This window comes from Orbicella franksi, chromosome 9 (assembly GCF_964199315.1).
Source record: "Orbicella franksi chromosome 9, jaOrbFran1.1, whole genome shotgun sequence".
NCBI lineage: Eukaryota > Metazoa > Cnidaria > Anthozoa > Scleractinia > Merulinidae > Orbicella > Orbicella franksi.
Genome location: NC_138153.1, coordinates 2,095,224 through 2,119,800, shown reverse-complemented (window position 1 = coordinate 2,119,800; position 24,577 = coordinate 2,095,224). Strand labels below are relative to the sequence as shown.

Below are 24,577 nucleotides of genomic sequence, written 5' to 3'. Positions count from 1 at the left end.
TCACCTTGACCTCCTTGTAAGGTCAAAGAAGTTGACCTAATGGCCTATTCCCACCAGCCCCAGGATTCTAACCAGGCAAGTTATCATAATGCAACTTTCAGCAAATTCCTCTCTTTTCCAAACAGATTGCCCAATATATATTAAGTATTCAACAATGGTAAACAATTAGATTTTAAAAAAATTTCTTTCACCAAAATGGAGGCACAGAGGTGCTGTGGCCTCATGGTTAGTGTGCTCGTCTCCGGATGAAGTGGTCTGGAATCAAGCCCAGGCCAGGGACATTGTGTGGTGATCTTGGGCAAAACACTTGACACTCAAAGTGCTTCACTAAACCAAGGTGGGTACTGGTGAATTTAATGCTGGGGGTAACCCTGCGATGGACTAGCATCCTATCTAAGGAGAGTAGAAATACTCCTAGTCGCTTCATGCTATAGAAACTGGAGATGAGCACAGGCCTGATGGGCCACTTGGCACATATGCAGACTTAACCAACAAGACACAACAAGATAAATATATATTTGCTAGTTCACAACCTCTCTTTCTTTCTCCATTCATTTATCTTCTGCTTATTTGCATTCTTGATTTCAAGAGATGCTGGCTGTAAAGCTTCGTATTCCAAAGGAGTAATGACTTCAGTGAGTCAAGGAGTGTTCTGACAGGACATCATAAGACAAGGAAAAATTAAGTACCGGTAGTCTTACTATTCCTCACAGTACTAACATAGCTTCAGCAAGTTTGTTTTTTTCGACCTGACTGATCATGCTCAAAAGGATACTATCGTCCAGTTTATAAACGTCAGTGGCTGTGATAGCATTGATATTAAATGGTGGAAGGTATGGATGCTGTTCATCCCCACCATCTGCAATGAATCAAAACATGGTGTCAAAAATATGATCATGACTTACACTGTTGCTGAAAGATTGAATGCAAGAGAAAATAAATACTGTTGATGCATTTTACGTCATAAAAATTAACTTGGACATAATGTGAAGGCTAAAACAGACACATTTTCTACCCTTCGTAGCAAGTGTGCCTGTTGAACTTTAATTGAGGTAGTCTATTTCCAATTCACAGCTTGGAACAACTTTGACACTGAAATTTAAGTCAAGTTGAATCAAACTTATTTACACAGGGTGGCCCCATCAGTCATTGGCTGGTATCAACAAGGGCCCTGAGTAAGTTATACTTCTATTATTTAAATTCTGTTCAAGCCAATAAAAAAAAAAACTGCAATTTACTTTAGCCTTCTTTAAACATGTTTAGTCTTTATAAAGGACGCACACTGCTTTCTAGGTCCGGGTTGTTCAAAAGGTGGATAACGCTATCCACTGCATAAATCACTAGCCAGGGGATAGCGTGGTTTGTTTTGTTATCACTTATCCAGTGGATAGTGATTTATCTGGTGGATAGCATTATCCGAGCTTCAAACTACTGGGGCCAGAGTGATAGCTTTAGGTTTAAATACAACATTAAATAAATATAATTCAGCAAACCTGTAGTATCCATTGGTCCCTTGGCTAGTGATTCTAAAACATCTGAAACTGTTTCATTTAGCTCATTTTTGTCAACTTTATTTCGGTGTCGAGAAGCCATGGCTCGCTTCTTCCTGTTGCTGCCAAAGGCTTCTGTAAGAAGGTCATTCTGAAAATAACATGAGAGTGATGGGTGTGTACATGCATGAACCACCTGACAACACCTGTCTCGATGTCTTGCATCTTCGGTTTGGAATGTAAAACTACTGCTAACAGTAACTTTAAATCAACCCCTTTTCCTTTTATTCAATAACAAAAACACACGTTATCATTGTGGAAAAAACCAGTTGCTTAATTTGTAAAGTTCCTGTCAAGTGTGGTTTTCCGTTGGCTGAGGAAAGAAAGAAGCGGAAAACGTTTTTCTCACACACGGCTGAGAGTCTGGGTACAGGTGTGCAGGGGGTTTCAGGTCACCTGGCTTGTGTAAGGTTTCAGTTTTTGTTTTGCCATCCGCCATTGCCCGACATGCCCCACCCACCCACCCATGAAGTACTTGTAGAATGTGTTAAGTTGAGGTGAAATTATTCTCTAGCCACTTTTTTGTGTCATTGTAAGACTATTATGTTCTTATGTTAATAAAGGTCGGGCTGTGTGGTTCGGCTTGGCATGGCTCCCAGCGGCGTGTGAGAAAGGTACTTTGTTGGCAAAAAATTAATACCTGGTGGAAGAAGGAACTTTGTACTGCTGCTTCCAAAATACTCAAAACAAAACAGTTATCAGTGTCCTTTGTTCAGATCACTAGTACCAAACTCTTGGATCTTGAATTCCTATCCAGGCTGTAACAACACTGAATAAGTGGGAGATTATTTTTTGTGCTCGATTTCAACATCAAAATACAAAGGTCACAAAGTTAACCCACCCAGAGTTTTCAAGTTAAAACAGATATTTATTAATTACCTTTTCCATGAAAGAAAGATCTAGTTTACTATCTGGAGCATCCTCTTCCTGGTTTGCTCCAGCAGTACCTTGTGAACAGATACAGAAGCAAATAAGCATTTTACAATGCACGTGTTCACTTTAAAATCATTGCTTACCAATAATTGTTTGAGCAGCAGTGTCTATATGCAAGTGTCTGCCACTAAGTCACTGGTCAGCTAGTTATGGGAAATGTTCGTTCCTGGAGGGTGACTTCTTAATAAAGGTGTCCACTGATTGGAGATATCAAAGTAAGGATCATGGTATCTGGTTACTGGAGATTACCATTTACAGTGTAGGAGAGGCACATCCTTATTAAAGGTGTTTGCTTAACTGGGAGCTGTCTGATTAAAGGATACACCCAAAACATGAGACTTTCCAAAGGGAGCTCATTTAGTAATTTTCAGATATTTGCCCAGCATCCTTGGAAAGCACATGAATTTATTAATTTTATTACTAGACATTAGGTTGTGAGGGAGTATACATGTAGCTGGTGTGTTTATCTCATTTAATAAGAATTGTAAAGTTTATCTGTAGGGGAGGATTAAGGAGGGTGCTAAGGAAATGCCCCCTTTTTTGTTGTATAATCCAAAAAAATTGACCAACTGTCTTTAGAAAAAACATTTTTCATTGGATTGGGGGGAGGAGTGGCCTTTACCCCGCCGCAATTTCTTCAGCCCCCTCTGTCTGAATTTTCTGGATCAGCCCCTGACTTGAATGGAAAAACAATTATATTAAAATGAAGTTTTATCACTAGAGTAACTACTGCTGCTGCTACTATCATCCATTAATGTGAGACATCTGCTTATGAGAGGTTTCTCCTCGTAGGAGGTGTCTGCAGCCTTTTAGATGCAGCCGCGTACTAGAGGAGTTGTATTTTTATGGGAGGTGCTAGAGATGTCCACCCATGAAAGATAAATGGGAGTAAAAGATGTCCAGAGGATAAACATGAACAGCGCAGATCAGAAACAAATTGAACATAAGGAGTTCATTAAATCATTACCAAGGATTTGTGGTTGAAGAGTGATCATCTCTGTATCATACATCTTCATGACCTCTGTTTTCTTATCATAAACACCAAGGACGTACCTGGAACACATATTAACTTTGTTAATCTTATAACAGAATGACACTTACTTGAATTTAATCAGGTAAAGTAGCATTTGTTGGAGAATCATGTTAAAAAAGGTGGGAGGTGTCACAACGACAAACTGTCAAAGGGCTTCAATACTATTGTTCAGTATCAAAAAACAAGTTGAATGCTTTCTCTTTCACTCGTCTTCTGACACCATGCTGACTACATCTTGTGGTTTAATGCCACTTGGTCCTTTTTACGTTCTTCCCCCCAGATTTTACAGCGTAAAGCAGGCTGCTCGCAGTCTATTTCTTTACAAATAATTTACTGGAATTTTACTGGAAACAAACAGGTAACAAAATCAATATATGAACTTACTTGCACAAACCATTAGATCTGGAAAATTGTCCAAAGTTTTGACCAATATATTCCATTTCTTCTGTTTCTGCAATCTAAAAGATAACCAAATGCTCAATATCAGAGTAAAGCATTATTAAAATCAAGAGGTCCAAAAATTTGACTACATCGATCCCTCCAGCTTGTGTCTAATAATAAAATTGAAGGGGTGAGTGCAAAACCATGCTAAGTGACGATTTGGGTGAAAAAAAAATTTTGCAAAAGGGCTTGAATTTTTGCATGTGGTCTTCAATGTAATAGAAAAACATGGTCCTGTATTTTTCCCGCTGATTTTTGCTTCGTTTATGAAGACGCCGCTAGGAAAACCGAGTGGTTTTTTTGCATACGCAATATCTCAAAAACGAAGCAAAGCTTAGCGGAAAAACTACTGGACGTTGCTAAACATACCTAAACAAAACTGCATGCAAAATTTGGAGCGTTTTCGACAAAGTTCACTTTTGATTAAAATACCTAACGCCCTTTTCCTGCTGAGGCTTTCAAATAAACGAAGCCGGGCCTTTGTTATGATAAACAGAGCCGATCCTTTGTTATAATAGCCTAGCCAAGCCAAGCCTTTGCTATAAGTCAAAGTCTCGCCTCGGTTTATCATAACAAAGGATCGGCCCGCCGTGACCGCAAGGACTTTGATTTCACTTAGAAAGCAGCAAAATGTCAATTTCACGCAACATATAAGCTCAAAAATGTTGATTTTAGGTCAAAAAAGGTTTAAATGTTGATTTCACGTTAACGCATGATGGCAAGGATGTTGGTTTCATCTAGAAACCAACAAAATGTCGATTTCATGCAGCGCATAAGCTCAATGATGTTGATTTCAGGTCTAAATAGGTTAAAATGTTGATTTCACGATAACTCGTGACGGCAAGGATGTTGGTTTCGCCTAGAAACCAACAAAATGTTGATTTCACGCAGCGCATAAGCTCAATGATGTTGATTTCAGGTCTTAATAGGTTAAAATGTTGATTTCACGTTAACGTGTGACAGCAAGGATGTTGGTTTCACTTAAAAACCAGCAAAATGTCAATTTCACGCAGTGCATAAGCTCAATGATGTTGATTTCAGGTCTAAATAGGTAAAAATGTTGATTTCACGTTAATGCGTGACGGCAAGGATGTTGGTTTCACTTAGAAACCAGCAAAATGTCAATTTCACGCAGCGCATAAGCTCAATGATGTTGATTTTAGTTCTAAATAGGTTAAAATGTTAATTTCACGTTAATGCGTGATGGCAAGGATGTTGGTTTCACCTAGAAACCAACAAAATGTCGATTTCACGCAGCACATAAGCTCAATGATGTTGATTTCAGGTCTAAATAGGATAAAATGTTGATTTCATGTTAACGCTTGACAGTAAGGATGTTAGTTTCACTTAGAAAACAGCAAAATGGTAATTTCACGCAACGTATAAGCTCAATGATGTTGATTTCACATGAAAACGCTCTATAAATAGGGCTGACAGATTAACAGATTAACCCTTCTACGCAACATACGGGTCTCCATACATCTGCATGTCCGCTAATCCCAGAACCTCAAAACACTACAAATCATGCCGATTTGAAATAAAATCAACGCAACCTGGATCACAGATCTATGTTACAACTGATCGCTACTTGCTGGCCATTATTATGTTTAAACAGTCTAGTTACCAGTCCGAGAAACTCCACAGAATGTGATGGCAATGCATGCTGGGAAGGGTCTTTACACCTTGTGCGCAGGAAAACATGGCAGTCGATACAAGACAAATTTTATAAGTCTAAAACCAGTTCTCGCTTTCCAAACTTTGACGCTAGCAACGCTTGGCAATTGGGCCATGACTCACCAGAGGGTATTTTTCTTGGGGAAGAACTGCTCTTGGACTTTGCTGCCTGGTTCGATCTGACTTCGAACGCCGATAACATGAGTACGGTATATCAGCTGCCTTCGAAGTTTCAGAACACATTTTGATTCTTTAAAATGTGCTGATGACTTACAGGTTTATCGAGACTTTATGATGCCTCTCAACCACCAGGCAGGCATGTGCTTAAGATATTAGTTGACAGAGCTCTAATGCGGCACATCTCTTTTTTGTTCGATGTATTTCATTTCATGCTCGATCGATTCACATGTTGTGTTGACATCACAATAACCGATGCAAACAATCTGTTCCCAGATTTCCGCTCTATATATGCTGTGAGATTTGATTTTGACCTCATACACTATAAACAGTCTGCCTGTTTGCTATTCAACAAATAAACTCCTAAAGACATGGCTAGGAAAAGCCAAGTATTTTTGCATACGTTATAACTCGAAAACGAAGCAAAAACCAGCAACAAAAATGCAGGGTCACGTTTTTCTATTACATTGAAGACCACATGCAAAAATTCAAGCCCTTTCGCGAAATTTTTTTTTTACCCAAACCGTCACTTAGCATGGTTTTGCACTCACCCCTTCAATTAAAATAAGCAACATACTACAAAATTTATAATGTAATATTTTCAAAAGCTTACCACAGTTCGTCTTTGCTTCTTCCTTTGATCTGCCTTGTCTGCCCACTGGTAACAACCAAATCGTATTTTTTTATCACCTATGTTTTGTTTCAAGGCGGCATTGGTGAAATGGACTGCAGAATGGACAGCAACAATGTTATTGGTTGAATTGCAAAATATAGTTCTAAGACCCTGGCCAGTAATGGTGCTTTGAATTCAGGTACTAGTCTTTTAAAGCAAAGAATTAAAGTTAAGACTATGATGACGAAGAAATGTTGCCACAAGTATGGGACAAAGAAAATTCCGAGTCCCTGACAGGATTCGAACCCATGACCAAAATTCCCTGATCTGCAAATTTACCAGCTTTCTTTTACTAGACACAATCATGACACTCTGGACATTGCTGATCCTAGCAGTTAGCAGGATGCACGTCAAATATGAACCCAGTAATGGCCTGGTTCACCAAGAGTCTCTCTGTAGCTCAGTGGTTACAGAGCCCACCCATAGCATTGTCTGACAGACGGAGGGCCAGAACTGGACTAGAAGGTCATGGGTGTGAATCCCTGGGAGAAACTGTCATATAAAAATGACAGTGGTGCTCGTCCTACCTTTTAGGGGTTAAAAATGCCATTTTGGTACCTCCTAGGCTGTTTAGCCTCAAAAGGTGCACAGTGGCAGCTTTTGTTGTACCTTTTAGGGTACTGAGCCAAAAAGCTTTATCAGGAGATTATGTGTTGTGTAAGAATTGGTACCTCTTAGGGTAGAAAAAAAATTTTGAGCCACCCCTACAAAACTGGATCTTGGTACCTCTTAGGGGGTCTTTTCAAAATTTCCAATGAGCACCCCATCTTTTTTGTATGAGAGTCAAATACAACACAAAAGAAGGATCAAGCAGGAAAAAGTGCTGACCCAGAAAGTAAGAAAACGATAGAGACTGCAGAGGAAATATATTTTCTCCCAACAAAGTAAACACATGGTAGCTCTTAAAGTTAAACGGGATAACAACAACAACATTATTGTTGTTATCCCAATATATTAAGAGTAGCACAAAAAGTATACACTGCTTTTCACAGAGTTGGTCAAAATTAGCAGAAATGTTAAGTTTAAGCACACCTAGAGGCATATTTAGGAAATAACAAGTAGAATTCACCCAAGAAAGAACTTTGTTGTGGTGACACTGCTATGTTTGTGGTTGCGCTTACTTGGCGCGGTTAAAACTAAACGAAAGTAAGTCGACATTTTTTTTCTGCAGTCACTAAATGTTATAAAAGAACAATTTTCCGAAAGACTAACCGACAAAAGGTTTCACACTAGAAGAAGGCTCCATGTGTTCATATTGTAGCTTTGCAGTCGCCATCTTGACTCTTTTTTCCACTGGCTATTTCGTGTAAGCGACTTGATTGGTCCTTTTGATTTTCTTAGCCAATCAGATTTTGTTTTTCCCCACATTGTTCGCGGGCAACTTTCAAGCCGCTCAATCTGTCAAATTCTGTTTACCGTGGTCCGTATGTTTATGTTCCGGTTGAAATTGGTAATGCACAGGTTTTCCCTTAAATCGGAGATGAATTATTAACCATCTGGATACATTTACCTTAGCTTACATCGGGTTTTCGTAAATATTGTAAACGGACACGAAAAATGGCAAGATTCAACGAAACATGTCTATAGAGAGAACCGGCAAGTCAATCGACGAGGATTTCCAAGAACTGAAAAATCGACTCGAGGTGATTTTAGCCATTTTGAATCTGTTTCATGTGCATTTATTGCTGCTTTTTTAGTATTACGCATTTAGGACGTCTTAGGACGGGCCTAAATTGGAAAAGCGTTCAAGTTATTGGAAGGTTTCACAAGCTTATGGGTCCTATCTTGTCAAATTTTTGTCGGAATTCTCTTTATAACCTAGAAACGGCTTTATACGTGTGCTGTCTTCTGTTTTAACTACCTGTGTGGTTTTAGCTGACATGAACTTTTTACGTTCCATTTTAGCCATTATTCGATGCAGAACCCTTAAAGGTACGTATCTTAGATATTGTATCTGCAATTAGATTAATAAAAAAATTACAGATTTCAACTGACTTTTGCACCATGCGAAATGTCGTGGCGCCTTCAGATTATTAAGCGAATGTACTTTCTTGTTGTCATTGAAGTTCATTTGCATGTGAAAAGTTCTGAAAAGCCTACATATTTTACATTATTAACTTGACTACAATACATGTCAGAATGATTTATTTTATGATGTATAAAAGCCTGCAGGTGAGGTCGTTGCTGTAAAAGTAACCTTACCACTTGTTTTAAATTTGAAATTTTGGCCTTTGAAAATTACTTTTAAAAAAACCATGTTTTATAACATACAGATTATAAATGTCAAAGACATTTTTTACACAATTTTGATGTGATTGCTTCATAATAGTAAAGTGGCTTTGAAATGGTTAAAATGTTTTTGACATTTTCAAGGCAATCGTTATGATTAAGTGTTAAAAAAATTCCATAATTTTGTGACTTTTTAGGAAAAAATTTGTGAGATATAATTTAGATGAAAGCAAGAAGCCTCAAAGGTGCATGGTTTCTAAACTCAGGTTAAATGGTATTGACAGGTTAATTAAGTCACTATTCAATGATAAATGACAACAAAACTAACAACACTAGCAGTGGCACGTGTGCAGTTTTTGGTGCATTTTGGTGTCACAGAAAATGTTCACACCCAAGGTCCTGCAGTGGGTTCTCCCTTGTATGGGCTATATTAGTATGTGCGGTCTTACAAGCGAATTGGTTTATAAGCGGTTTTGGTCTGAAAAATATATAGAGTTAGACCATTTTGGTCTGAAATAGGGTATATTTTTCACTCTGGCTTGGTATTGGATATTTTGTTTACAAGGAGCTATTTTTTCCACATTAGCAATGGCATTTGTAGCCCTTCTCAAAATATATTAATGCAAATGGAAACCATTTCTGGTTAGGCGCAGTCGTATATTAGAGCCATGTACTAATATTAGAGATCTGAAATTGGGTATCAATTTTTCACTTTATAATAGTAACTGGAATGAGTGGAGTACAATTCAGGGAGTAATCACGCGAGTAATTTCAAAATTGGACAAACGCAAAGTGCGAAGCCAATTTGAAATTACGAGCACTATTACTTTCCTGAATTGTACAACACGAAGTCTAATTACTAGTAAATCATATCTATAACAAATTTGGGAATAAAAATTTGTATTATGGGAACTTCTTTTGGGTGAAAACGTCTGTAGCGCTTTTCATTATAGTTTTGAAAACTGTACAAAACAATGCGAAGGAAGCCATTAAAACGTGTGTAATTGATGTGTGAATCACATGGGTATCCAATTACAGGTATCTAATTACAAAAAGTTCAAATTGGATACCTGTAATTGGACAACCACATGATCGCGCACCAATTACGTGACAAATAGGCGCACGGGAAAACCAATCACGATTGAGAATTTTGTTATAGATACGACTAGGTCTGAAATTAGGGTATAGAAAATCACAGATTTTGGTCTGAGATAGGGTACAGGTAAGGTTTGAAACCCATCCCCCACCCCTCTAAAAACTTAAGAATTGGTTCATGATTTTTGTGCATCAGTTCTATAGAGTTATATATGCATGAGAAAGTTCAAAGAACACAGTATGCTGCTTTTAATTCAGGCTCAAACTGATTCTTGCTTGAGACGATTCCTGCGTGCCTTTGAAGATGTTGATGAGGCATATGCTGCCTTAATTAAGTACATAAACTGGAGAGAGGAGTATGGTGTGAACTGTTTGAGCCGAGGAGATGATGATATAGAAGAACAGATAGCTTTGGACAAAGCTGAAGTCCTGGACTTCCCTGACCACAAAGGAAGGTCAGTTTGTGATCCTTTTCATAGCCACCCCAACCACGGTACAAACCACTTGCTTTGCTTAGCCTGACAGTAGTTCTTTTCATCTTTAGGCCTATTGTTATTGTGACTGTGAGGAATCATGATGCAAGAAGCAGAGATCTAAATGTCATCACTAAGTTTATAATTTACATCTTGGTGAGTCTGTTGTATGAACTTCCAGTGTAACTATAATCCAAGAAAAAGTGGCACTTATACTTGTCAACTGTCAAGCCTACAGGTTTGAAACTCAAGTTTGCTGGTCAAAAACTTTGATTTCTTGCCCATTCATGCCTACAGACCAATTTCTCATGCCTAGCTAGAAACATTTGAGCTATGTCTCTTTCAATTTTGTTTTAATTACCAGATCATAATGTTTTACTATAATGCTTTGTCCGTAGGAGGAAGCAACCAGAAAATGTGATGAAGACGTGATTGATAATCTCTGCATCACTTTTGATTTGAAGGTAGGTGAATTACATGAGACTAGAGAACTCTAATTCTCAGTCACCTTCTGAGTCAGTGTATCCAAATAATCTCAAAGAAAGAAAACAAAAAAGGAGAGGTTTAAACTTAAGGTATTAAAGGTTCAGGCTGCCACCAAACGCAATCAGCACTGTGGAACCACTGCCATCTAATTTAGATACATTCCCTACTTCAGAAGTTATTGAAAGAACTTCCCAAGATTGCAATAAGGGTATTAAAAAATTTATATTGTTAATCTACATCTGTTTGGTTCACAGGGTTTTTCATTTAGTAATATGGACTATGGCTTTGTGAAACAGCTTATCTGGCTTCTGTCCAGACGGTACCCAGAGAGACTTGGAAAGTGCTTGATTGTTAATGCACCATTCATTTTCACAGGCTGTTGGGCTCTTATCAGATTATGGTTGGTTTCAATCTTGCATCAAATATATATTGTATAACTTAATTTATGATATAATAACAAAATTTGTAATATACATTAAACTTTGCAGATCTCAAATGCTATGAAAATCTAAAAACTTTAAACTCTAGGCAAGATATCGCTTAATTGAGAAAATTTTATTTGTTTATCATTTTAAAACTTGCTTAAGGTGGCTTACTACAGTTTCGATGGATTATGACAGCCCAACTTCTAACTCTTTCCAAAAATGTTCCAAGACAATTTTCCTTTCTCTATTTACTGTTTGCTGAAGTCTTTTACCATTCTATATGAAACTTGAACAATTCAACATCAACAAATGGCCAAAATAAATGACCGAATACCCATGAAGAGACTGGGCACTAGTATGTTATATCACGTTTTTCTCAAAATCTACCCATATGACCCCACCTCAAAATTTCTGGAATACGAAATTGGCTCTGATTTAACTTTCATGCAAAGTGAAATAAAAATCTGTGACACAGATTTTCCCCAAACCAAGAAAATGTGAGATCAAAAATAGCTCAAAATCTGTCTGATTATTTTTTTTAATTTTGGCTCTAAACGCGATTCACCCCCACAAGTCAAATGTGAAAATTTTATCATGGGTTGTACAGTAGGTTTTCGAGCAATCCTCAATCAAAGACTAGCTTTTATAACCTTGGACGAGAATTGAATTGCGCATGCTCTTTATTTAAGCGCGCGCTCATGTGACGCCACATATTGCATGCAAGAAAGCAAGAGTAAAGTAGAGCTCTTTTACCGGTTATTTATAGAGCTTTTTTGTCATGTTTTTTTGGCCCTAGGCTTAAACACACGTTTGTATAGAGTTTGAAACCGATGTGGTTTAACGCCTTTCAAGTGCTGAAGTAGTTTTCGTTTCTTCTTTGAGTTACTTGCGTCATTTCTGCATGCGCAATTAATACTGACGTCTGGCAGGCAATGCTAATGCGCTACTGAGTCTCAGAAAAACTGTAGTAAGCCACCTTAAGTTGTGCATGACAAAATTATCCAGTACTTACAGAAACTTCAAGGACAAAAAAGTTAGATGCCGTAAATTTATCAATAAATGTAAAACTGTTATTTGTCCAAACCACAACCTCTAGGACAGTTTTAGTTGATTAATATTCATTGTCTGTACATCTCTAATCATTCCCTTTTGTCTGTAAAGCACCTTACAGTACAACAATATTTCCAACCATTTGAATGCACAGGACATGAAAAACTAAATACTGCTATTCCTGTTCTGGATCTTCCTCAGGACTGACACTCAAGTTGTAGTAAAGATGATATGAAATGCAAGGCTAGCATTACAGAAAATATTATAGACCAAATTTTTAAAAACGTTTTCTGCTTTCTACTCTTATAGGTTACATGAGGTGACATCAAACAAGATTGTGTTTATCAAGAATGAAGAGCACCTAGCTGAATACATACCTCTAGACATTTTGCCAAAAGCTCTCTTTTAAACAGTTATTCTTATCGTCATAGCCTTTTCTTTTTCTTTTCCAGTGCCTTTTTAATTTTTTTAAGAGCATTGTTCTGGTTAGATTAGAATGATCTTTGAAATTTAACCCTTTGGGTGCTTAAAAGCATATCATATATGCTTTAAAATGGTATGATAAAATGTGAAAGCAATTTGGAAATAAGGCGAGAATAGTAACTTTTTCAATGGTTTTTAGTTGATTTCACTTTGATTTATGATTCAGTATAATTATAAATGCACAATAATTTTAATTATTCTATTAATTTTATCAATATAAGCACAAGCTTTATTCATTTACTGTCCAGAAAATAGAATTCTATGAGGCAATAGCCAACTATTTAAAGAATTAATTCATATTTATATTAATTTATTTGAATTTGAAGGAAATTGACGGGTCAGTTTGTATAAAAGATTAAAGAATTTTTCTTGAGATAAAAATTGTTTACCTTGTAGAAAATAGTGTTGCACCAGAATACAAAGCACTGTGATGAGTGTCACAACACAACCAAATGTAGCAATATTATTTATTTTCTTTTTAACTGTTAATTCTTCTAACTATATATTAATGTGTCTTTGTTTGACATAAGGTTATATATGAAGGATTGGCAAAATTATTTGTTTCTTCTAAGAAGAACATAAGGTTGTCAAATTAAGTAATTTAGGTGTTTGTCAGGTATGTTTGGTGAATTTGACTTCTTTAAAAAGAAGTTTTATTTGATGTTTGGTTTGTTTCTTTTATAATTTTAAAAGTGCTGACAATTTTTTTGTTTATGTTAACTTCCATTTGATTCTACGAGCCAGCCACCAACTTATTAACAATTTTTCATCATAATTTGTGGGAAACAAAATGATACAAATTCAATAAACTATTTTGTAAGTTGCCATTATTTTTCTCCAGCAGTCAAATAGCAAATGGGATACATTTTATAGCTTTGTGTTGAATGTGGATTGACAGAAATTAAAAAGTAGTTTTTACGGAAAAATTGATACATGTAAAAATTCTTGAAGATGGGATCATTAGTTTATTATACAAAAAGAAATTTGTATAGGTAATCATACAGTTTCAAGTTCAATTTGGAATTAATTTGCACAAGTGAGTTTTTCAAATAGCTGAAATTGCACGAGCCGCTTCGAAAAACTCGCAAGTGCAAATTAATTGCAAATTGATCGAGAACAACTGTATGATTACTTATTAATAATATAAACATGAAAATATTCGTGTGGAGGAAGTGCCAGAAGATCTTTCTTGAAGCCATTTTTTCTCATTCAAGAAACCTTTTTTCAAAGTTTACACAAAATTTTTGCCATCATTTCACGTGATATCATCGGCTTAGAGAATTTCCTGTTGTCTTTTAGCCAATCATAATCCAGAATTACAATGTGTAATTTGCACTGGTGTTACACTTTTTGAATGGTGTTACACTTAAATTGCACTGCTCTCAGCCAATCAGAATCAAGTAATTTTTTCATGTATATTATTTGAACAGAAGCATATCACCTATTCTAGGTGATATGCTTCTGATTTGAAATAAAATTGACTGTTTACCCTGCGCGAGGCACAGTGGCCAAATGGTTAGTTCACTGGACTAACACAGTCCAAGTTTGCACACTGGTGGGGTCATCGTGTCGTGTAATAGTGCCCTTCTCCACCCATGGCCCAGTTGTTCAAAGCGTGGATAAATTATTGCTATCCCTATGCAGTGGAGAAGTGTTGACGAAATAAACTACACTATCAACTAGGAAATGTGTTATCCAGTGGATTGTGTTATCCACCCTTAAAACAACTGGAGCCAGGTGTATAAATGAATACTGTTTATGGGAATGTCCACCAAATGGAAGGTCTCCAGTTACATTTGGCGTACTTATGAGTTCCAGACATATCCACAACGAGAGGATCCCCAGGGTCGTAGCCAGAAAAAAAATTATGGCTGGGGCAATGTCCATGGTCAAATTCTCTTCCTAAGTATTCAGCATTATTTTACCTACCTGCTCCCAAAAAATATTAACTGAAGCAAGTGCCTCGATTTCCTTCCTGCTGGCTACAGCCCTGATCTCCACTTGTGGGGCACCTTATACATATACAACTTTAGGTTATGAGTGTTCACTTACATTGAAGAGCAGGTGTGACACAGTCGCCTCCCACCAATGTAGCCAGATTAAATTCCCGACCCTGCATTGCATGTGGGCCAAGTTTCTTGTTGGTCGGAGCATTTTTGTACAGTTCCTCCACAAAAACCAACACTTTCCCAATTCACTCAATTTACTTCAATTTGATTCAGAAACAATGGAGGAATAGCCAAAGTAAAAACAACACAAGAATGAAGTGCTCTGATTTCAAGTTTATTGCCACCATTCCAAGAACTAGGAGGAAGTACTACACTAGCTAATACCTTAAAACAAGGTTTCAATATCATAGCAATAAATCCCAAAATGAAGTTATGGTAGTCACAAAATATAAGATTTTCAAGTGTTCAAATGCTTCAATAATTTACTGATATCACTATTTTTCACCCCTTAAATTGTACCCTCACTGTAACTACATGAATGAAGAAGAAAAAATTGTCAGTTACGTATTTAGCTTGAAGTAGTTACCTTCCATTGCCCAATGCAAGTTTTCTCTTTCATTTGACAATGAAAAGTGCATAATTTTGCTAATTTTTTACCAGCTCTCAATGAGGATGCCGTTGTAATTCATGGCATACATGATAATTCATTTCAAATTAGAAATTAGATTATGAGCTCAGGATTTCTATCACCTGATGATGGACTGGAGCGCAACCAGAAACAACTCTCCTGCACAGAAATTACAAGCAAATAATCTTGTTTTAATTAGCATAAATTTACTGGTTGTTCAACAGTTGTAAATGTGGACAAGTTAAACTGTGATCAGAAGGACTTCAAGCCAATCTACTCAGTTTTTGTTTGATACAATTAATTATTATTAATTAATATTAGTTGACAAAAATATTGTGGCATTTGTGGTATATATTGGTTGCTACTGTAGTAATTCTCATACACCCATTACTAACTTATAACTTAACATATATCATAATTTGCTGATAGAATCCAGTACGTACTGTAGTATATTTACATGTCATAATGTGATGGTATTATTGTAGAATTTGCAAGAAGAATCTTTGAACAATGTCTGCTAATTATACGTCTGTATGACTAGAACATCAAGGGGTTTCAATAAGAGCTGGCAACTAAGCAAATTGACTGGCAGTGAAGACAATTTTGTCTACATGGTTTGACCATGTGGAGGAATGTTTCTTACAAAGGAGTTCAGTTTAAATAGTTTTGCCTGAATGTGAAAACCAGTTGTCTTCCTACAGAAAATCTTAAAAAAAACCCTGAAGCGTTCTACAGATCTGAAGAGACACCTTTGAGTCTAATGGACCTCTTTACCCATGTTACACTTTTCCAATTTTTCCATTGCAACAAAAATTAAGTCCAACCAGTTGCTTTATCATGCCAAATTTAGTAAAATGTGAAGTTTCATAACCATCTGTTGCAAACTTAAGGAAATGTGGGACCCCAAACTTGCCAGTTTATACAAAGAAATGTACACCAGAGGGAAAAAGCGTGAGTTTTTTTTTCCTTCATATGAAAAATACAAAAAATTGTTGATATTGTGTAACATCTGTAAAAAGATCCATTTAATAGTGTGATAGACATTTTCTTCACAGGACATGCTTTGAATGAGCTGCGTAATATTGGAACTAGCAGAGAGCCAATATCCATGACGATTATCCTCATTATGATACTCTAACTTTTATTTTCAAGTCAATTACCCTCCTCCGCAAAAAAAGACAATACAATGGGCACCACTATGAGTATTGCATTATTATTAATATTAATAAGAATTTATAATTGAATCATTTTCTTTTGACTCATTCATGATTGTATCTTAAATAAATGCTAGCACTGTCCAATATATATTTTGGTATAATTTATGAAGCTCAAAGTGGCATAAGTAATAGGAGATCCAACAGTGATTTGATTCTGGAAAATAGCACTCTTGACTACAAGCCATTAACTTGAGGATGGTGATGACAAGGAACTGTTAAAGCCGAGTTTCCAACACTCTAGTTAGTTTGACTTGGATTCCCTTGAAAATTTTACTAGAACCTTTTTTTTTCTATATTTCCATTCTTATTCTAGTTTCAATTGCCATAAATCTTCAGAACTTTCCTTCAAATTATAATAATAATAATTATTGTAGTTTGTAGACAACAGTGTTTCTTTAAGAATATGTAAGATCTATTGATATGCCTGTATTTGAAACAAATTTATCTTACATAACAGTACTTACATGTAATTTGTTAAAAGGAGCGTCTATTGTGAGTAATTCAAATAAATTTCAAGGTAATTTCCACATATCAAAATAAAATCTGTTTTAATAATAAATTATAATAAAATTCACTTTTTTGAAAATGAAAATAAGGGGCCTTCTTTACAAAGAACATACAACGTCAAATTTACACAACATTGAGTGCTAAATTAGAGGAACAGACAATTCTGCATCTAGTCACCCTCAATACTAGAAGCATTTAACTATGTTAAGTCACACCAAACCAAACTATGACACAAAACTTAACTACACATAGGTTAACCTTTACATTAAGTAAATAAATTAAAACTTTGTACAACAGGAAAATTTGTTCCAATTTACCGTGTGGTATAATAATGTTAATAAATCATTATTCACCTGTTCCATAAAGTGTCAACTTCCATTTGGTCACCTTGCCTGCATAATCACCAGCAGCAGCGGAATCTTCATTGCTTTCTAATAACCCATCCAGATCACTCTCATCATTTGCAACTGGGAAAATTTGATCACGCATGTAGTCTCCTCCAAACCGGCCATGATGAATTTCATCATGATAATCGTCGTAATCATCTGTGATTTCATCTCGGCGGGCCTTCAGTAGATCATGCTGTATGAGGACGCGTTCTCGCTCTTCGATGTCTGGCTTCTTGGGCTCCTCTGTGGCAAGCTTGTTGTGATGAAAGAGAAGTTTCCATTTTCCCTCTGGTGACTCACTCCATAAGTGCACTGTCATGAAGTCCCAGTCAGTCAGTCCAAATGTGTCTTTGTCGCTATGGCGGGTTGACAGCAACTGACTACTTGTTCCTCCTGGTGAGACAATATCTATGCTAATGTCTCCACGGAATGCCTTGGCTAATCTGAAGCTGACGGTCACTTGCACATGTTCAAGCTTCTTGATGTACCTCTCTGTCCCCTTACAAGCATCAGTGTCAACACTTAACTCCAGAGTACCACCAAGAGGAATGTGTCCATCTTCAACAGGGCCATCCACTGAACAGTTATGCTGTTCACCAACTGATGTCCAGTTCAGTGCGGCTGTCACCAGCTTACTAGCACTCAGGCGACCAAAGCCAAACTTGTGATTAAACAGCAACCCAGCAGCATTAGTGATCCAGCCATCATCTTGTGGACTCGTCTTCACTGCTTCATGAACAACCAGGTGCTGCAGATCACGCCAGGTAAGATCTTTGTTGGCTTCCAGAACCAAGGCAAAGATGCCGGACGCCAACGGAGCTGCCGAAGATGTGCCGCGGAACCTTGTCGTACATTTATGCTTGAGATCAGTAGTGACCAAGTCAGCTTCACTGGAACCTCCACGATGAGTGTCCCCTGTGTATGTCACAGCCATGGTAGAAGAACACTGCTCATCATAATATGTAGAAAGACCATAACGACTGACTGCTCCTATTGATATTGTGTAAATACTTGAAGTGTAACCATCACAGTTGCAGTCATCATCAGCTAGACCTCCGTTTCCAGTTGCCCACACGTATATTGAACCTTTTCCTATAGAGTAAAGAAACAAATTAAAAAGGAAACTATACAGCTAGTTTCAAGTTCTTGATTATTTTATCCTTCTCTTTCTGATGTATTCCTCAATGAACTTGTTTTATTTCTACAGTTTGAAAGGAATCTTGTACATCAAAAACATTTCTTGAAATATTGAAATGGTGGCGTGGCTCCTTTCAAAAAATTGGACACGTCTTTCTATATAATCCTGAAGAACATTGCTTGTCATTTCCAACCAATATTTTGCTGAAAGATTTGAATCCCTGACAGCACCACTGACAAAATTCTCACTTGTGATTGGTTCTCCGGGTGTTTATTTGTCAAGGAATTGGTGTGCGATAACATGGGTGTCCAATTTCAGGTTTCCAATTTTAACTTTTTGCAACTGGTTACCTTCAATTGAATACCTATACTATTTGCCCATCAATTATTATTATGTAAGCTTTAATGCCTTCCCTCTTAATCTTCCCTACAGTTGTTACAACTTATAAAAACCTCTATTGAAGTTCTCAATAATCTCAACTTGACAATCAGTCTATTGGTGGAAGTGAAACAAACTGCATGTAAAACTATTACATTCTATCATTTTTATGATGAGTCAAACAAGTAACAAAAAATGTTGCTCAAATAGCAGGGGAGGGGTTTGCAACCCCCTCAACCCCTCCCTTGGAACTGCCTCTGCTGGGGCTGATCACCCTTCCCATGTTTTGAGAACTCAAGGTAAGAAAAATAACTTGTTGATATTTGACATCAGCTAGTAGTTAAGTGACTGCAAGGGCAAAGAAGAGCTCATAAGCATTAATTTTCCTCCTGTGTGGCACTCGCAATACGATATTGCCTATGGCACGTCTTTTAAGTCAGCTTGAAAGTAATGTAGCCATTTCCCAACATTTACCCACATTTCTTAGTAGGAAAATTTGATTGCATGTGAGTATACTGTAAATACAACTTCTCTCATTCAGGAATTTTCGTCTTCCTTTGTTAAGAGGAAAAGAATCACCAAAGGAAGTGATCTACAAAAAGAATAAACTGGACACTAGGCATGCCAAATCATCACACGAGCCACTAGCAACATTTTTAGCTACATGGTATGCATATCTTTCCAGTTTTATTCTCAGCCTGCATGCTTGAGTCGTGACATGGCATGTGCATAATATCATTGGCATGACTGAAAGTATCATGTGCCTAAGGATGCAGACGGACAGTAAATATAAATGTTAATCTCCTTAAAAAGAACTAATATTTGTTTTGCTTTGTTTTAATGTTTCAGGAACGATCGAAAAATTAGTTGACAGAAGTTTTCACTTTGTTCAACTTAGTGGGAAGATTGGAGAAAACCGAGTTAGAGACAGTAGCGGGTTCAACTGTATCAGCACTGAATTGGAAGGAAGGAGTATTCTGAAATTGAGGTGACAACTGTACAACAACCATTCAAAGATTTTAATCATGCAAAATTCTTGGTGAAAGCAAAGCAACACAAGTGCAAATTGACACATTTGCCTCTGGGGCAAATGAAATTGTAATACAAGCATATAGTCTCTTAACTGAATAGTAATGCAAAACAGTAGGTATAAAATTAACTTACAATTCATGCTTGAGTGCTTCTGCAGAAATGTGAATAAACTGTTTAGAAATTTGCATTTTTAATGTGTTAAATGTGTTCCAATGATAATTTATAGAAGAGAATTAATTGCATTGTTTTTGCCTACATTTGCCCCTACTGTGAAACTCTTATTTTGGTTTGATGGGCAAATCTACAGTATCACTCAGATCTAAGCGAACCAAACTTCGCTTTAACACCGTTTTGACAAAGCGAAGGAATTAACGTGTGCACGTTTTGTACTTGCGTTTAGTATAGCAAATTTGGGTGAAAGTTGTACATATTGGCTTCATTTCAAAACTGTTTCAAAACTTCTTCTTCACAGGTTGTTTTTCACAGGTTTCAACCCTATGAAAAATGTTCTGTAAATATCACATGTACAGGTTTTGAAATTTTAGACCCTACGGGTAACAGTGCTAGTGCAGCTGTAAATAAGCTCAAAAACAAAGTTATCTTTTGCAGGTCTTTTCACAGATTGTCACCCTGTTAAAAGTGTCCTGTTCACAGGTTTTGAGATTTTAGACCCTGTTATAATATTGACAGGACCCTGTGCATGCTCTGATTGGTCAAAAATCCATGTTTATCAGAGTATAAAACATATAAAAAGCATGTTTTATTGTTTTTCACCACATTGCCTCTATATCATTGAGCAAATGAAGAAGCCTAAGCCGTGTATTACACTGTGATAAAACACTCCGGACATTTGAGAACACTCAGACAAGAAATGTAGAAAACACTCGCCTGTGGTTCGTGTTTTCCATCGTGTTCTCATATGCCTGTGGTGTTTTATCGCAGTGTAATACACAGCTTAGGCTTCTTTATTTGTTAATGAAAAGCTTCCGAACAAGAGTCTTTTTCACAGGTTTTTTCACAGGTTTTTTCACAGGTTTTTTCACAGGTTTTTTCACAGGTTTTATCACTGTGAAACGTACCCTGTTCACAGGTTTTCAAAATTCCACACCCTGTGAAAAAACACATCCACTATTATATAACTTTAATTTCCTCTTCCGCATACATGCAAAATCAGATAAAGTTGTAATACGAGCTAAGAATCCAACGATTATCGAGCTAAGAATTCTTCGTGATTCTTTTCACTCATATGACGTACGCAAAAACGACAAAACTCTTTTACCTTTTCAATTTTAATTTGAAAGATGTGTGGATTAAGTGAAACGAGTGGGGTAACCTACGAAATAAGTACGTCAAGGCAACATTAAAGCTGAACTCCCACGCAATACTGAATAAATATCGTGTCCGACTTTAAAATTTTGATATTCGGTATTTGGTATTTGAAATAAAAAATCACAAAATATAATAATTCATAAATCTTTTTTTCTCTGAAGAGATAAAATTATTCTGTACATTTCTACATTACAGTAAGATGTTTATGTGTTAGTCAGAGTTGAGAGCTGATTCTAGGGTCAGAAAATGCATTATTAATGCGGAATGGAAACCACAACTTTCCGAATACTAAGACGAAATATTTTAGTAGCACATGATCAAACGATTTTGATTGCTTCACTATTACACTAAACGCATCGTTTTTCCACCCCACCGATTTTAACGAGAAGAGATTTACCATGTTGTCATTACTGATCGTTAAGCTTACCGTTTCGTCCGAATTTTGCGCCATCTTCGAAAGCTTTCCTTCCCAACGGTCCTGGTCTTCCGAAAGTCTTCCCGTCATCTTTAGGACCCCAGCAGTTACTGTAAATATCAATATAGTCAGATTTAAAACTAAGGGCGCTCGCTTCTAGCTTATCTGTTGCAGTTCCATCAAGCATTCGAACGCCACCAAGTTTGACGTTGAAAGCCACTCCAACTCCGCATATTTCGTTATCTTCTTGAGCGCCAACTTCACCAGCGCATTTTGTGCCGTGAGCGTTGTAAGGATCGCTGTCGTTAGGGAAAGGATCATCATCGTTGTCGTTTAAATCAGTACTGGCCTTTGGATCGTAGTTTCTCTTCAAATCAGGATGTGTGTGATCCAAACCATCATCCAGTATACTGACAACAACACCATTGCCCGTAAAACCCCGACGCCAAACATCTAGCACTTCGATGTCGGCCCCGATCAAATGCTCATCATTTTGTCCCCAGTTTAACAAATACCACTGCTTCTCCCATCCTGGGTCGTTAAATATCCTTTTATAACGTTCTTCGCGGACTTTCCTCTCCAATTCTCGTTCTCTCAAGTAACCATTGGACAAGAAATCTCGCTTATTGCGCTCAAGTACCAGTTGCTGTTCGGCCCATTTAATCCTAGGATGATCATTCAGCTGCCGCGTTCTTTCCACTGCTCGACGTTTGACTCGAGCATTCGTTCCTTCATGGACAAACTCGAATACTCGCCGCATGTTCCCGACTCTGCCATTGTGTTTTAGATCAAAATCTCTTGCTATTTCATCGGCAAGCTTCTCGTTGTCTTCGTCTAGTTCGACCGCCCAGATATTTGTGTACACGCGCTTGCCATCTTCGAAAAGTTCGCCAAGATGATCGCTCGTGTCTATTTCGTCTTCCATTTCATATTGTTGAACAGGGATTGTTAAAGCTGCTACAAAAAGTAGCGACGTGAAAAGTAGTCTTCTCAGAATCATTTGAAAGGATTATTAAACGAAGGAGATTCTCCGTTCCTAACTATCGACAAAGCGACAGCTACTTTGACCCGACGTTTATATAATGATGACCGAAAGGCATTATTATGCCTAACGGCTGTTGTTTTCACAACATCCTCACACGCAAGACAACACAGGACACTACCCCAGGTGGGACGGTAATGAGTTTCTCAATTGCAACAGAAATGTGGAATTTCAAGACGACGATTAAGAATTAGTTTCTTGAATGAGTTTTATACTCAAATTTACGTCCGGGAAATGCATTAAAGTTTTAAAGTTTTCAACTTGATCAACAATTTTCGAGCTATTTTCTGTGACAAATTGCTTCCACCCCTCCTATCGTTAGTTAAATCTCTTCGTAGTTCCATATCATTGGTTCGCTTGAAGCCTTGTGGGTGCTAAAAATTAAGAACTCCGGAAAATTTAGCGACGAAATGCAAATAGAAGAAGCCAGTATTGCTAATCAACGGGACAGCTTTTTTCAAACTTGATGAGACGACACATAAAGTAAACATGGTATAAACTTTACAATCATGGCTTTTGCAATAAAATACTTTTTTTCCGAAAATAGATACGGTACTTGGGTAAGGCCGGCAGATTCAGACTACTTATTTCGCAACCTTATTTTCACACGTTCACTGGAAGAGGGTTTTATAACATGCCTAATATGTGATTTCATTTTACAAGGAAAGAATATTATTTTGTATCATGGTTATTTTCCTAGAAGTACAAATGCTTCTGAGACGAAAATCTGGTTACATTTAAAAAGTGGTGAAGGTTCTATTAAGATTCGAAGACAAATTCATTTCGAATAAATTCGTTCGACTCACTATTTTCACACAGAGGGACATGAATGAGTGCTTGAATGAGAATTTGCCTGGAGCTTTTTTATTTTTTTATTGTTTTTATTTTTTCATTTTTACTTAGTGATGTATAAATTGAAACTGAGAACAACAGAGCGAGCTGGTAGCAGCTGCAACGAGAGAGGATTTTTTCAACGTCAGAGGAAGCAAAAAAAAGTAAACTGTAATGACAATAATGTTTTCTAATGTGACAAAGACAAATATAGCAACCTATTAAAATCTAAGGCCAAAGATAGCTTATTCAGGGCCTACACGGTGCAATTAGAAAGCTTTTGAATGAGTAGAAATGCAAGAAAGTTCACGAAAAGGATTTTCCGCCTCTCAGGAACTAAATTTCAATAGACGTAAAGTTATCTTTTTGACGATCAACGTCAGGTACAGTTCATTTTAAAGAGTACAATGGATTTTTTTCTCATGTTAAATAAAAGACTGATAAGATTTTCTCGTTTACTGAATTAAACCTCTTTTCTGCGCTGGCCGTCACCCTGTTGATCAAGAAACTTCTCATGTTCGGCTTTGACAAGGTAAATCGAGGCACACTGAAGCAATTGTCAACTGACTTTATTTTTGTAAACAATTTTTCTTGTTTTGGGAAGACTGAGAGTTTTAAGATATGCCTGTGAGAGTTTAATCCGCCGGTGTTGTGTAAACACATTTTTGCTCAAGTTTTAACCCTAAGTAAAATAACATTCCTTAGTCTTGACTCGGCGAACAATGGTAGACACGATGTAGAGTTGTTGTTGCTTTTTCCCAAAAACGAGTACTTCTGTAATTTCTCTCACAAGAGGAATACTTCTGCTTGATTTGAAGAGACCAATAAATGATTCTGGGTGAGTTTGGATAAAGTTTCGATTATTCTTGTCATTCATTAAACATGACCATAGCTACAGAAAAAAATCATGAGGCAATGTCCGTGTGAAACTTAAGGTGTTCACGATGACTATAAACAGTGAAAAAAGAAAGAAAATGTATGAGGCAAGTGTCTTGGTTCG

The 24,577-nt window shown here is 37.0% G+C and overlaps 3 protein-coding genes across 3 annotated transcripts in view; 1 reads left to right on the top strand and 2 right to left on the bottom strand.

Moving 5' to 3' along the window:
- LOC145498321 (DNA-directed RNA polymerase I subunit RPA49-like) overlaps nucleotides 1-7,832 on the bottom strand; it is a 12,780-nt gene extending 4,948 nt beyond the window's left edge. Inside the window, exons 1-8 of the mRNA XM_081478233.1 lie at nucleotides 7,694-7,832; nucleotides 6,422-6,534; nucleotides 3,901-3,974; nucleotides 3,451-3,536; nucleotides 2,430-2,497; nucleotides 1,494-1,641; nucleotides 776-859; nucleotides 534-630 (exon numbers count right to left, since the gene is read on the bottom strand). Of these exons, the coding sequence (XP_081334359.1) occupies nucleotides 534-630; nucleotides 776-859; nucleotides 1,494-1,641; nucleotides 2,430-2,497; nucleotides 3,451-3,536; nucleotides 3,901-3,974; nucleotides 6,422-6,534; nucleotides 7,694-7,757 (734 nt within the window). The 5' untranslated portion in view covers nucleotides 7,758-7,832. The remainder of the gene's footprint in view (nucleotides 1-533; nucleotides 631-775; nucleotides 860-1,493; nucleotides 1,642-2,429; nucleotides 2,498-3,450; nucleotides 3,537-3,900; nucleotides 3,975-6,421; nucleotides 6,535-7,693) is intronic.
- A 78-nt stretch (nucleotides 7,833-7,910) lies between these two features.
- Nucleotides 7,911-14,894, top strand: LOC145498322 (uncharacterized). Its single transcript, XM_081478234.1, has 7 exons — nucleotides 7,911-8,124; nucleotides 8,387-8,413; nucleotides 10,064-10,260; nucleotides 10,350-10,434; nucleotides 10,677-10,742; nucleotides 11,019-11,164; nucleotides 12,549-14,894. Exons 1-7 carry the CDS (start codon nucleotides 8,059-8,061, stop codon nucleotides 12,646-12,648), a joined length of 687 nt encoding a protein of 228 aa, XP_081334360.1. The 5' UTR covers nucleotides 7,911-8,058; the 3' UTR covers nucleotides 12,649-14,894.
- Nucleotides 14,895-14,984: 90 nt separating this feature from the next.
- On the bottom strand, nucleotides 14,985-22,798 carry LOC145498320 (PC3-like endoprotease variant B). Its single transcript, XM_081478232.1, has 2 exons — nucleotides 21,717-22,798; nucleotides 14,985-18,504 (listed from the first exon to the last, which is right to left on the bottom strand). The coding sequence occupies exons 1-2, from the start codon at nucleotides 22,702-22,704 to the stop codon at nucleotides 17,369-17,371; spliced, it is 2,124 nt and encodes a 707-aa protein (XP_081334358.1). The 5' UTR covers nucleotides 22,705-22,798; the 3' UTR covers nucleotides 14,985-17,368.
- Between the last annotated feature and the right edge of the window lie 1,779 nt (nucleotides 22,799-24,577).